Source organism: Gossypium hirsutum, chromosome A13, assembly GCF_007990345.1.
Source record: "Gossypium hirsutum isolate 1008001.06 chromosome A13, Gossypium_hirsutum_v2.1, whole genome shotgun sequence".
NCBI classification, from domain to species: Eukaryota; Viridiplantae; Streptophyta; class Magnoliopsida; order Malvales; family Malvaceae; genus Gossypium; species Gossypium hirsutum.
Window position 1 is genome coordinate 101,182,654 of NC_053436.1, and position 14,032 is coordinate 101,196,685.

The following is a 14,032-nucleotide window of genomic DNA, read 5'->3' on the forward strand; positions in this document are numbered from 1 at the left end:
ACATAAGACGTAAAAGGATTAAAATAACTAATAATAAAATGGTTCAATATAAATAATGTAAGATAAACAAACTTAAAATAAATAATAAGAAAACAATTCCTAAAAAGTTGAGATAATAAATAAATTAAATGGGTTAGGACTAGGTTGAAATTGAATAAAAATTTGAAGACATGAATCGTATATAAATAAAGAAGCTACGAAGGTCAAAATAGAACACGCTTAAACTAATGGGGACCAATTTGGAAAATAGCCCAACATCGGACACCCGTCCTTTCCCCGTGGGCTCAGCGTACCTAGGACTAAATTGAATTGTACACAAGATATGTGGCCGAAATTTAAAAAAATAAACAAAAAGGTAAGTAACAGGCTAAATTGCAGCGCGCTATGAATGTAGAGGGACCAAACGGAGAAATATCCCAAAAGAGCAAAACGCGTGGATCCCCTCTGGAGAGGGTCGGGTCGCGCGCGGGTGTACCAAAAACGACGCCGTTTCGATGTTAATGTCCCATGTGCAAAACGGCACCGTTTTGCCTTATTGTTTTAAGTTAAAAATTTCATTTTTTTCATCTGCTTCCTTTTCTTTTTAAAAAAAAAAAAATTAGAACACCCCCTTTCCCCATTTCTCTTTTCGGCTAGGGTTTTGAAACCCATCATCGCCGCTGTCGTCACGGCGCTACCATGGGCGGTGGTTGGGGCGGTGCGAGAGGGGCTTTCTAGCCCTTATTTAGGACACCCGCGAAGGCTATGCCTTCTCAACCCAAAAAGCACGAAAGAAAAGAGTCTCTCCCTTCCCCATTCGATCTGATCCCGACGACGGAGACCTCTGGCGACGTAGCCGCGGACGATTCTGGTGAGATCCTCTTCTCTTTTCTTTTGTTTATTTATGACCACTTTTAAAATAGATTTGTAAATAAAAAATAATAATAAAATGAAACTAAAAAAATGAAACGAAAAATGAAGAAAAGAAAATCGAAATCAACCTTTCTGCTTTTGATTGCTTCAAATCGTGTGTTTAAAACATTTTTGGTTTTTTGGGGCTTTATAGCTGAGAATATTACAAATACATTATCTATTTTGCTACTGCTTTTTGTTGCTTTTTTGTCTGCTTTGTTTCTACTTTCTTTCTCTTTTTTGCGTGTTTACAGGTCAAGGAGGAGGTCAACGAGGGCAAAAACATGCCACTTTGGTGTAAGGCCGATAAAGGAAATGACCCTCGGGCGATGTGTGCACTGAGGGCGCACATGGAGGGCGGTACGGCGCACTCGAGGCACGCGAAAGGAAGACTATTCTTTGAGCTAGGTTTTTTTAGTTTTAGGCCTACAAAATTTGAGCTTTATATTTGGGTTGTAAATTTTGGTTTGGTATGTTTTACATTCGGGCTCTTTTTATAATTGGACTCAAACTCTTAACTTGTTTTGATTTTATTTTTATTTTTGGGTTATTGGTTTAGCCCCGGGCAAAATAGGCCCATTACACCAACAAAAAGGATGAAAGGAATCATATGCAACTCCTTTTCAAACGAAACCAAAAAAAACAGAACATTCAATGTTTATCCGGGGCAATGGTCATAAAAGAACCAAAGTCAGAATTGGTAAAATGGGATACTAATACCATAAGAAACAGGAAGAATTACGGCTCCCATTTCTTGAACTTAGGTTTGAGAAACTTGCTCCCCTTCTTCCAGCGTTTCCCAGGCTTGAATTTCGCCTTCTCATGTTTGAATTTTCCCCGACCAAACAAACCATGTGCAATATGGTGTGCCCCGTAAGCAGCAGCTGCACCCACTGCTATCAACCCTCCCACAGCATGTCCATGTGAACTTTGTCCTGTAAATTTTAGATACACCCGTTAGACATACACAATCAACACTCGAGGTTGAGTAATAGAAGCAAGGACTGAACAAAAATGACATAATCAGCTATAAGTTTAAAACCATATGACATCCTTTTGCCCATTGTTGTTTGAACCAAAGACTAAAATGCCCTGCTATAGGGAGGATTGATGAGCCATATAAAAATTAAAGTGTGATTGAGCATACATACCGGGATAACCAGGTGGTGGATAAGGTGATTGAGGAGGATATCCGCCAAGATCACCGGGTACCATCCCTTTTGTTTTAATCTCCACTTTTCTTTTATTTTCTTTATTTCTTCTGGGGGTTTTATTTAGATAATCAGATGCATGCCAGGCCAGGCCGTTTAAAACAATTTCAATTTGATGTTACGGTGTTTTTTTTTTTTCTGATCACAGGGAGGTCGTGTGATGCAAAGGGCATAATTTACTTATCCAATATACGGATGGTCTTTGTTGCAACTCACCCAGTTGGGAATTTCTTCGATTTTGATATGCCTCTGGCACTAACATCATCCTTTGCCTTCAACCCTTTTCTCATGGCTTTACATATTGTTGAGATGATTTTAGATAGTGTTAAAATGGTGTTATCCAACATTGTTTGTTTAGACTTGGATTGCATGTAGCCTTATATTTACGTTAGGTCTCTCTACCTGTTATGACTCTTAGCATGATATCAAAGCTCAGGTTCTGTGTCATTTTGGAACTCGAATGTTATTTCTTTGAGTTCGTCACACGATTGTCTTCTTTTGCTGTGCATCGTTGCCATGGAGCTTCTTTGTTAGGTTCAATTCTCTTGCATTTAGACATTGACTCAAAAGATGTATATATGTTCCTTTTATGCAGCTTGACGTGCATGATGAAAAGTTTAATCAACCAATATTTCACTGCAACAATATTTCTGGTCATGTTGAGTCTGTAAGTAAAATAGTGAATCCCCATCTGCTGTCAAACTGTCCTGCAGTTTTTTCAGTAGTTCCTGAATATCTTGATTGTACAAATTTGAGCTAGTTCCTGAAATGAGTATAGGGCACTGTACTCCACTCATTCATTCAAGATCTTGTTCAAGGAAGGCGGTTGCAGAGCCTTTGTTCCGCTTTCTTTAAATTTGATTTCCTCGGTTAGTCGGTACAATCAATAATTAAATCCGGCACCGCAACCTCAAATGGATCCTTTACAAGCAGCACAAACTCCGGTTGATGAAATGATGAGACATGCGTAAGTTTCCTAGTTATCAACCATATTTACCGACTTGATCGAGTTCTTAAGTAGCTTGTAGTAAATGGTTGTCTCTGTTTTCTGCAGATATGTTGATCCAAACGATCCGACAAGAATCTTTTTACAACAGCCAGTACACAGCCGCAGGTAAGGCGGCGAAATTACCAGTCCCAACCAACTGAATGTTCAATGTAATTTGATGTTAAGAAACTTAGACTGGTTTATTGCGTTGTGCAAGTGCGTGCTGCATAATGCCACTATTTCTTTCATGTTCTGTGTTGTCCCGTCTTATGTTAATTTGATTGTGCCATTGCACTCTTATTCTATGTTCTAACTTGAGTATAACTCGACAATAATTGAGTTGAAGTGAAAAGTCGAATCATTTTTAACCAAATAATAATACATAGTAATATTAAAAAAAATTAATAAACTTTACACTTAAAAATAATTCTGCTAATTAAAATCGACTCTATTGAGTGCTTTTGATTTTTTTAACAGGTTTTAGTAGGGTTTGACTGTTTTGATGATCGACGTCTTGAATGATCATGAAAAGGTACAATAATTTATTGAATATGAAAAAGTAGTAGAAAAAATCTAGATTTGCAAGAAAGTTTAAATGAATTTTATTTTGAACCGTAGACAGTCTTTTATTTCCTAATTTCTAAAGAAAAAGTCGATGAAACTTTGTTAGTAATGATTAAATTTTTGAATTTTTTAAACATCTAACTTTGATTTTCATTTGTAATTATGTGTTGTTTCTTTCATCATGAGTATAGTTTGTTTTTTTTTTTATTTTCTGATTAATATTTTGGATATCGGTCTCCTTCAGTGTCAAATTTAGGCATGCTTTTAGATTGAGCATGAATTTATGTTTTTCTTTTTTTTTACTTCCGCCTAGCTGGTTTTATTATATAAAAATAATAATATTTTTATATTTTTATATTTAAATTTAAATAAAATCATTATTTTAATAATGAATGGTTTATTTAGTTGAGTCAAACATAAGGTTAAAAGATCTTTTAATTAAGCTTTGAATTGATTTAATCTAACTCATGGATAGTTCTATTCAAGCCATAAAAGAACTAGTCGATTGAATTTTAATTCAATTGATATTGACATTGTTATCAGTATAAGATGATACGAATTTAAGTTAGTTAAAAGCGCATTATTCTCTTATTTAAATGTGAGAAAATGTTATAAATAATTCTAAAGATAATATAAAAAAAATATGACCGGAATTTATAATTGATTATTAAAAAGAAAACTTAAATAATAGATATATTTATTAATAGTAACTTGGATCAAATGGATTCAACTTGAATTACAACTTTATCTAATGCCGGGCGGGAACTTTGGTCGGATCAAATGGGATCAACTTGAACCGAACCAACCAAGGTGAGAACTTTGGGGAGGAAGCCCGGGCGGTGTGGTGTGCGAAGGCAAACGCAAGAACCGCCAGCGGCAGACAATTCCAAAACTTTTTTTAATGTCTTTCAACTAACCTTGGACGAAAACCCATTACCAGACTCCCCACAATGACTTCAAAATCCACCGCGAAAACCCTGGTCAAAACCTTCCTCAGAACCCCACATTCCCTCAAAACCAAATTCCAAGCCAAGCAGCTCCTTGCCCAATTCCTCAAAACCCAACCCTACTCTCCCTCTTCCACTTCCATCCTCATTTCCGTTTACTCTAATTTCAATCTTTTACACCCCTCCCTCTTCCTCTTTAACTCTCTTAACTCCCCTCCTCTTCTCGCATGGAAATCTATAATCAAATGCTATGCAAATTCTGGCCATTTTCTAAATTCCTTGACTAGTTTCGTCCAGATGCGTAGTTTTGGTATTTATCCGGATCCTAATATGTTCCCTCTTGTGCTTAAAGCTTGTGTCTTTTTGAAGAACTTGAGGTTGGGTGAATCCATTCATGGCTGTATTATTAGGCTGGGTCTGGACTTTGATTTGTTCACTGGAAATGCACTTTTGAATATGTATGCAAAATTTCAAAGCTTACAACCGAATGGAGGGCGTAAAGTTTTCGCCTTTAATGTGTTCGATGGAATGCCAAAAAGTGATGAACTTTGTGGGACATCGGCTCAAGAGAAAGGCGCAAGTATTATTCAATTAGAAAGTATGACAAAGGTTTTAGAAATGATGCCAATAAGGGATGTAGTTTCATGGAACACTGTAATTGCAGGGAATGCACAAAATGGAATGTATGAAGAAGCTTTGAGGATGGTTAGGGAAATGGGGAATGCTAACATGAAACCTGATTCATTTACTTTGTCCAGTGTACTTCCTATATTTGCAGAGTACGTGGATGCCATTACAGGAAAGGAGATTCATGGTTATGCTATTAGACATTGGTTTGATTCTGATTGTTATATAGCTAGTAGTCTGATTGATATGTATGCAAATTGTGCTCGTATTGAAGATTCATGTAGTGTATTTAATCTGCTATCTAAGAGAGATGACATCTCTTGGAATTCGATTATTGCAGCTTGTGTGCAGAATGGTGTGTTTGATGAAGGTCTGAAGTTATTTCGTCAAATGTTAACGGCTAAGGTAAAGCCAAGGGATGTTACGTTTTCTAGTATCATGCCAGCTTGTGCGTACCTGACAACATTGCATTTGGGAAAGCAACTACACGGATACATAATTCGAGGTGGATTCAATGATAATATGTTTATAGCGAGCTCCCTTGTTGACATGTATGCCAAATGCGGAAACATCAAGGCAGCAAGGTGGATTTTCGATCAAATGGAACACCATGACATGGTTTCATGGACAGCAATTATAATGGGGTATGCTTTGCATGGGCATGCTCATGATGCCCTTTTGTTGTTCAAGCAGATGGAAATGGATGGGTTCAAACCCAACTATGTATCATATATAGCTGTCTTTACTGCTTGTAGTCATGCTGGATTGACAGATGAAGCTTGGAGGTATTTCAATAGTATGAGTCGGAATCATGGTATTAAACCAGGCTTGGAACATTATGCAGCTATGGCAGACCTTCTTGGTCGTGCAGGAAAGTTGGAAGAAGCTTATAAATTCATTGGTAGCATGCATATTGCACCTACAGGTAGTATCTGGTCAACGCTGTTATCCGCTTGTAGAGTCCATAAGAACCTGGAGTTGGCAGAAAAGGTTGCTAACGAGATATTTAAAGTTGATCCAGAGAACGTGGGAGCTTATGTGCTGATGTCAAATATGTATGCAGCTGCTCGGAGATGGAAAGATGCAGCAAAGATGAGAATATTTATGAGGAAAAAAGGCATAAGAAAGGAACCAGCTTGTAGCTGGATTGAAGTTAAAAACAGGGTTCATACTTTCATCTCAGGTGATAAATCACATCCTCTATATGACAGAATATTTGAGGCATTGAAAGATCTTCTCCAACAGATTGAACGAGAAGGCTATATTCCGGACACAAATGAGGATTTCCATGATGTTGACGAGGAGCAGAAGAAATACATGATATTTAGCCATAGTGAGAGACTAGCTTTAGCTTTTGGCATCATTAGCACCCCTGCTGGGACAACGATTCGAATAACCAAGAACATTCGGGTCTGTGTCGACTGTCACACTGCAATAAAGTTAATATCAAAGGTGGTTCAAAGGGAGATAATTGTGAGGGATAATAGCAGATTTCACCATTTTAAAGATGGGAAGTGTTCATGCAGAGATTATTGGTAATAGGCTGAAACTGAAAATGATGTTGAGATCTAAAGCCATTGTTGCGACATGGCCAACCATGCAACAGCTGGCACAAATGGCAGACAGTCCAAATGTGACTTACTTGGCGGACAATCATCTGTTGAATTGCCTCGCTTACTGTCGTTATGCGGACCATCATGTAATCATGCAAACTATCATGTGAACAGCCATGTCGCGGACAGTTCATATGCAACAAGCCTGGTGGACTGATCAAGTGAGAACAAAGCTGCGAGGTTAAAGACCAGCGGATGAATGTGTCTGTGGACTGTATCCTCAGTTAGAATGAAAATGTTTTGGTGCACACTACCAGTGATAAGTGCGTGTGTTTTAAGTAAAACCAATCTTAGTTGGTAGATCTTTTATGTGTTTAGGTAATGATTGCCATGTTTGGTTAATTTACTTGTGTACAAGAAATGTATTTCAAGTTTCAAGATTGTTTTAGTGGGGTTTGTTATCTTGTAAAGAAACTCATATATATTGTTAAGTACGAAGAAAATGAAATATGGAGCAGACTTGTTATACTGCTATTTTCTCTGTTTTTGCTTTCTTTCTTTGTTCTAAAATCCAACAGCCATGATCATATATGGATTGAGGGATCAGTATTTACACGCAGTTTTCACTCTTGTGAGTAGGGAAGAAGAGTGCGGCGAGAATCTTTGCAGTACGAATCAGTGAGAAGCTTCCACCAGAATTAAAATCTTCGGCAATTCAGAAGGCCAAAGGCACCCTAGAAGCATAAGTGTCTTCAGATTACTTAGTTGGGATGCTCTTTGATCTCTGTCCTATAGATCGAGTATCGTGAAAACTTCAACTACTCATTAGAGCTTGAGAACTCTAAGAAAACAAATGTGTTTTAGGGAATGAAGCATTTAGTCAAGATCCCGGCCCGACTTTTTCAAGTAATCACTAGAAAGTAGAACTTTGCACAGGCTTTTGCAGGTTTGGGATTTCTCCGAGGTTCAAATGTGGCATTCTCTGCAAGTCCTCTTCTTAATCCAAACTAGGGGTTTCTTTGTACCAGAGAGATGTTGGAATTTTCCTGAGAAAATGTATATGATTTTCCATCTGACTTGGCACCTTCTATACCTAACCTCGTTGGTTGATGATTAAAACTTTAAAGATAGATAAGAATTCATCAAAATATTGAACTCCAGTCTCTTCTTTACTAAGTTGATCATCAGATGAATAAATGCTTCAGCCATCCAGAGCATCAACTCCTCCATAAACCAAGGCCTCGGAAGTATAACAAGAAAAATATATTTTCTTCACCTAAAGTTTTATAGGGTGGAATATAGTTTGGTTATTTCATATCGGTTCATGGTTGCATTCCACAATGAAAATAAATGAAAGGAAACACCTTGTTAACCCCAGTATTAAGTGTAAGAAATTTGGACTTGCGATGAGGGGTATGCGTATGTGTCCAACATGAATACTTTACAATTATCTTTGGAGGTTTTTTGATAAATGTATCACAAAGGCACTTTTATTAAGAATCATATTACATTTTGCCTTCTTTACTAAAAAATAAGTAAATTAATACTAATACATTAGATCAAATAGCAAACTAATCCTAGTTAAAAATTTTATTATTTTTTGGTGTTAAAAATCAATTTGCTTTTTAATCTAACCTATAAAAATTAATTTACTATTTTTTAGTAGAATGAACAAAAAACAATCCGACTCCTAATACAAGGTCCACGGTATTTTATTTTTTTTTTCATATACTTGAAAAATAATTTTCTTTACATATCTAAATATGTATTGGGAAAAAAATGCCGAATGAAAAGGATATGTATTCTGCAATCTAGCAGAGTTGCGCAGAGAATATTGACAAGTAGAATTGACTGATCAATTTAAGTAGTTCACAAATTGAGAAGCCATTTCCAAATTCAGGAATCAACTCAATAAAAGAAAAGGTAAATTTCGACTTAAACTCATACACCAATGAATATATCAAAAGTTCCCACAACTGAAATACTAGCTAAAATGAAATGAGTCCAATACATGAAACTAGCTCTTTGGTATGTTCTTTCCAACAATCTTAGATGGGGTTATACGTAGCAGATTTCCGGGCTTACCAGGGAGAGCACCTTTGATCATCACAACTCGAAGCTCATTGTCGATTTTCACAATCTTGAGCTTTCGGATCTTTCTTTTGCTTCCTCCCATCCTGCCAGGCATTTTCTTTCCCTTGTATACACGCCCAGGTGTTGTTCCAGCACCAATAGACCCCAATGCTCTATGACTCTTGGAACCATGGCTCATTTGACCTCTTTTAAAATTATGGCGCTTTATTCCACCTGTGCAAAAATTATGCCAAAGATTACATTCCACCAATTGGGGAATTTGAATTGCCAAAACAACAAGACCCACATTATGGCAAAGGAAGCTAAAACCTTTGAAGAAACCCTCGGCATTTCATATCAATATGCTAAAAACAATGTAATATGAGCCAAAGGATATACTTGGGTACTAACCAAAATATACAAGGAGAACACATATATGTATGGATGGATGTAACATCAATAAAAGAGAAAAAAAAATCACCGATTTCTGAACTTTGCAATTTGACAAAATTGAAGCCTAACAACACCAGCATTGATGAAGCTATGATTCACACAATTAATTTCACTTCAAACACAAGGATTTTAATTTGAAATATCAAACTTTTGTTCAGTCATCAACAACTCCACTAGAAACATAATATAAAACCATCATAACCTTCAAAATGCAATAAATAAATATAAAATCAAACCTTGAAATCCTTTCCCTATGGTAGTCCCAGAGACATCAACAAGATCACCTTCTTTAAAAATCTCTTCAACAGCCAATTTCTGACCAGTCTCAAACTCCCCCACACTTTGCAACCTAAATTCTTGCAAATGCCTCATGGGAATAACACCAGCTTTCCCCAAATGACCCAACTCAGGCTTTGTCAACTTCTTATCTCTAACTCTCCTATACCCAACTTGAACAGCATCATAGCCATCAGTAGCCGATGTCTTAACTTGGGTCACTATATTTCCTTCTCTAAAACCAACTACAGTCACTGGAACAACTGTGCCATCAGTTTCAAAGAAACTCATCATTCCAAGCTTTGTGCCCATTACTCCAATGCCTGCTTCCATGCTCATTGAGACTATATGCGAAAAAGGCCTCTTCTCGGTAGTTTTGAAGGCAAAAGAAAACTGGGTTTTTGTGGGTTTTGAGAGAAAAGAAGATTTGAAGGAGAAAGGAGGAGACTTTTGGCAGCAATAGCCTAAAGAATGGAGAGATAAGGTAGCAATTGGCATAGTTTTTCTGGGTTTGATTCAGAATAAAGATTAGGAAGATGAAATTTTGAGCCAAAACAGAACACAGAAAAAGTTTGAAGCTTTTATCTTTAGAGCCCTTACTCTTTCTTATCTAGTTGCTGAAGAGACGTGGGAAGCAATCTCCTGCTGTTGGATGCATAGAATAGTTTATTGGACCAATGGAATTTGAAAATGGGTAAACTACCTAATTCCTCACCCAAGTTTAGGGGCTTTTATTTTGGTCACTTAAAAAGAAATTCTTACAATTTTATCACTCAATTTTTAGGGCGTTTTTGTTTTAGTCACCCAAGCATCAAATCTCTAACAGCCACATTTACACTTTCATTTTGATGATACAAAAAATATATTTTTTATTAAGTACTGATAAGATACAGAGCATTAAAAATTAATGTCAAAAAACGGTAGAAACTAAAATAATATATTACAAAATGTATATTGTAATTGTTTACCCCTTTTATCAAATATTTTAATTTTTTTCATATTAAGTTTTAAATTTCAAAACATCAAAATCAATTAAATAAATTGTTAAAAAAGTTATTTATTAATAGTGCCAGATGATTTATTACTATAATATTAAAATTTATTCATTAATACTAAGCTAAAAGCAAACAAAGATCCTTTCAATTAATTAATTAATCAATTAATTTTATCTTTCATGCCAAACAAAATCCACAAATTTTTCATCACTTATTTACTCAAATAAAAAACAAACAATTAATCCAAAAAACAAAGATTCAAGATTATCTAATCAAAAGAAATTTAAGGTTCAAAATAAATTATTAAATATAGGTTATTTGAGTTGATTTTATTAAAGATAATCTAAAAACATAAAATAAAATTTTAGATTTTAGAAAAATATTAAATTAAATAATTTTACTAATTTCAATATAGTAACCAATTGGAAAATGTTAATGGTGATGTTTGCGATATAATGATCAAAGATGAAAAACATTGTTGATACAATTTGAAATTTTAAAAACTTAATTGTTTCTCGCCAACAACATAATTAATTTTTTCACCAAAGTTGAATGACTTGTAGCCTCAAAAGAAACAACAATTTCTATTTTTTTTTAATGAAACAAGTTAAGATATTAAACATTAAATTTAGGTCTATGGCTGCATAACATTTTATATGCTACTTTTCAATAATTTTTATAATTTTTTTAATAATTTCATATCAATAATAAAATGTTAAAGGCTAGTTTGTTCTAAATAAAAGAGTGGGACCAAATTGAATAAAAGTGTAAAAGTCGATGGCTAAATTTATTAAATTTTTGCTCTCTCATCTAACTTGCAGGGACTAGTTTACCTATAATGAGATTTTTTAAAGACTTTACCACTGGAAGACTACATTGAGTTATGCCGCTCATTAATTAATATCTTTTGTAACTTACAAGTGTTGGGTATAATAGTATGCTACATTGCATTCTTAAAGGAAGACACTAATTTGAATTTTGGAGAAGATATTGTTGAAAAGGACAACCACGAATCTTAAACATAAACCATAAAACAAATATGAAAAATTTCAAAAATAACAGAACAATGTGATGGTCTTGTGTCCATTGGTGGGCTTAGTTTATATCATTTTTCACCTCAATAGTTAAAACTAAAACAATTAAATAACATATTTATATATGTAAAAATTAATAAATTTAAAGGTAAACTACAACGTTAGTCACTCTAAATAGGAGTCGCTCCTATTTTTGTCACCTCAATTTTTTTTGTTAATTTGATCACCCAATAAAAATATTGATCAAATTGCCCACTTTTGCAGGTACAACAGATAATGATGTGACTCGAACTGTGCTAACAACTCTTGTTTCCTACCCAGTGTAACACCCTTATCCCGTAACCGTCGCCGGAATAGGTAAGGGGTATTACCAGACAGACAAAACAATTCAAACTAATTCAGAATCATAGATATCCAATAACATTAATACAAGAATCATCAACAATATCATCCTTTATGAAGGTCCATGAGACCTAAAACATACTTTAAAGGAAAAATCGAGACTAAACCGAACACATTCAAAAATTTCAAAACTCAGAAAAATTTTCAATTCTGTTGAGGTCACACTCCTGTGTGACCAAGCCGTGTGCCTCACACGGGCACCAGACATGCCCACGCGAACCAGCCGTACCAGAACAAGGCATAAATACTGACTTTCACCCACGGCCAACAGACACGCCCGTGTGCTATGGCCGTGTGATACTTAGCTAGCTACTGACTTAAGCCCACGGCCATATGACATGCCTATGTGTCTTAACCGTGTGGTCTTAGGAGGTCACTGCTTTGCATACACGACCACCAGGCATGCCCGTGTTCCCTGGCTGTGTGGCACAATGCAGGCTTGGTTTAAGCCAAAATTGCCACCCCTATTTGGGTCAAACGTACAAGCAACATTAAACGACACTTATACCAAAATTTTCAACCAATTCCATGCTTAAAATGACCAATTCCTATTGGATCATAAAACATTGCAAGCATACACCATTTGACATTACCAACCAAATACCAAAACTACGCACAAACATATCATTTGCTAGCCAACTTTCATGGCATATCAAATATACATATCAAAGCTTAAGTACATAGACATTCTAGCCTATACATGCCATACTAAAAAAATATTTATATATTCAAAACTACCAAAATGAGTTCGATAGTATGGTGATGATCCTTGATAGTCCCGAGCTTGTGGTAGCTTCGATATCTATAAAACAATTCAAACATACACATAAAGTAAGCTTTCAAAAGCTTAGTAAGCTCGTACTAAAATCATCAACAGTATATAAAACATAAATCATCAACACTTAAGTAATTATAATTTCTCATTTCATATATTCAATCTATACCAACTCAATCCATGAGTTTTTACCAATTCAATGAGATTTATAAACATAATGTCATCTACCACATAGGTATCATACTTACCTGAACATTTTCATATTCATTCATTTTCAATCTAACCTCTTGTTCGAATACTTTAACACTTTTTAAAGATCGGCACTGCTTTAAGCATTCGCACACTTAGTGCTTAAAAGTTAGCCTACAATAGAACGATTTCTTTACACTTAGTGCTATCTCAATTAACCGAAACTAAGTCGGTATCGCACACTTAGTGCCTTGTATAGCCGAAGCTATGCCAACTCGCACACTTAGTGCCAAACATAGTCGAATATCATTATGCTCAAAACGTAATCAAATATCTATACAATTTATGCATTATCATTGCATTAAAACATAGCTTTAACATCATTTATTGCATACGAACTTACCTCGTACTCGAAGTTGTCGACTTGAACGTCTATTTTACAATCTTCGACTTCCCTCTGTCTAAATCCGAATTCCTCTTTTCTTGATCTATATGTATTGAAAATTACCCCTTTTATTCACCAAATAATTCAATTCAATCCATACACATATTTAGGGCATTTTACAAACTAGCCCTCACATTTCCACATTTTGACACTTTAGTCCCTAATTTATAAAATCACCAAATGCACAAAATTTTTTTGCACACATGTCTAGCCGAATATTCACAGTGTTCATATAAGTCCCCACATTTCATTTACCTCTTATTTTAGTCACTCAAAATAACATTTTTACAATTTTAGCCCAAAGTACTCAATTTCATCAAAAATCCAAAAATAAAACATTTAAACCCAACATCAAGCTTCCATAATTTATCAACTATCATCACAAAACTCACATTTTCATCAATGACACATTTCAAAATCATCAACAATTTCATAAATTTTAGCATGGCTTCGATAGTATACTAAGTAACAATCACAAAAACATAGAAATTATCAAAAACCGATCAAAAACAAATACCTAATTAGCCAATACAAGTGTCGAACCCTAAAAGCTTTTCTTCTTATTTTTGTTTGCTAATTTCAGCAAGATGAACACATAATGGCTTTATT

At 35.1% G+C, this 14,032-nt stretch overlaps 2 protein-coding genes and 1 long non-coding RNA gene across 3 annotated transcripts; 2 read left to right on the plus strand and 1 right to left on the minus strand.

The window, feature by feature from the left end:
* Window positions 1-155: 155 nt before the first annotated feature.
* Window positions 156-3,489, plus strand: LOC107893114 (uncharacterized). Its single transcript, XR_001682730.2, has 4 exons — window positions 156-850; window positions 1,146-2,099; window positions 2,251-3,069; window positions 3,157-3,489. It is a non-coding gene; the product is annotated as an uncharacterized lncRNA (long non-coding RNA).
* An 892-nt stretch (window positions 3,490-4,381) lies between these two features.
* On the plus strand, window positions 4,382-7,307 carry LOC107893115 (putative pentatricopeptide repeat-containing protein At3g23330). Its single transcript, XM_016818034.2, has one exon. It carries the CDS (start codon window positions 4,605-4,607, stop codon window positions 6,765-6,767), a length of 2,163 nt encoding a protein of 720 aa, XP_016673523.1. The 5' UTR covers window positions 4,382-4,604; the 3' UTR covers window positions 6,768-7,307.
* Window positions 7,308-8,615: 1,308 nt separating this feature from the next.
* Window positions 8,616-10,345, minus strand: LOC107893116 (50S ribosomal protein L3, chloroplastic). Its single transcript, XM_016818035.2, has 2 exons — window positions 9,544-10,345; window positions 8,616-9,088 (listed from the first exon to the last, which is right to left on the minus strand). The coding sequence occupies exons 1-2, from the start codon at window positions 10,079-10,081 to the stop codon at window positions 8,799-8,801; spliced, it is 828 nt and encodes a 275-aa protein (XP_016673524.1). The 5' UTR covers window positions 10,082-10,345; the 3' UTR covers window positions 8,616-8,798.
* Window positions 10,346-14,032: the final 3,687 nt, after the last annotated feature.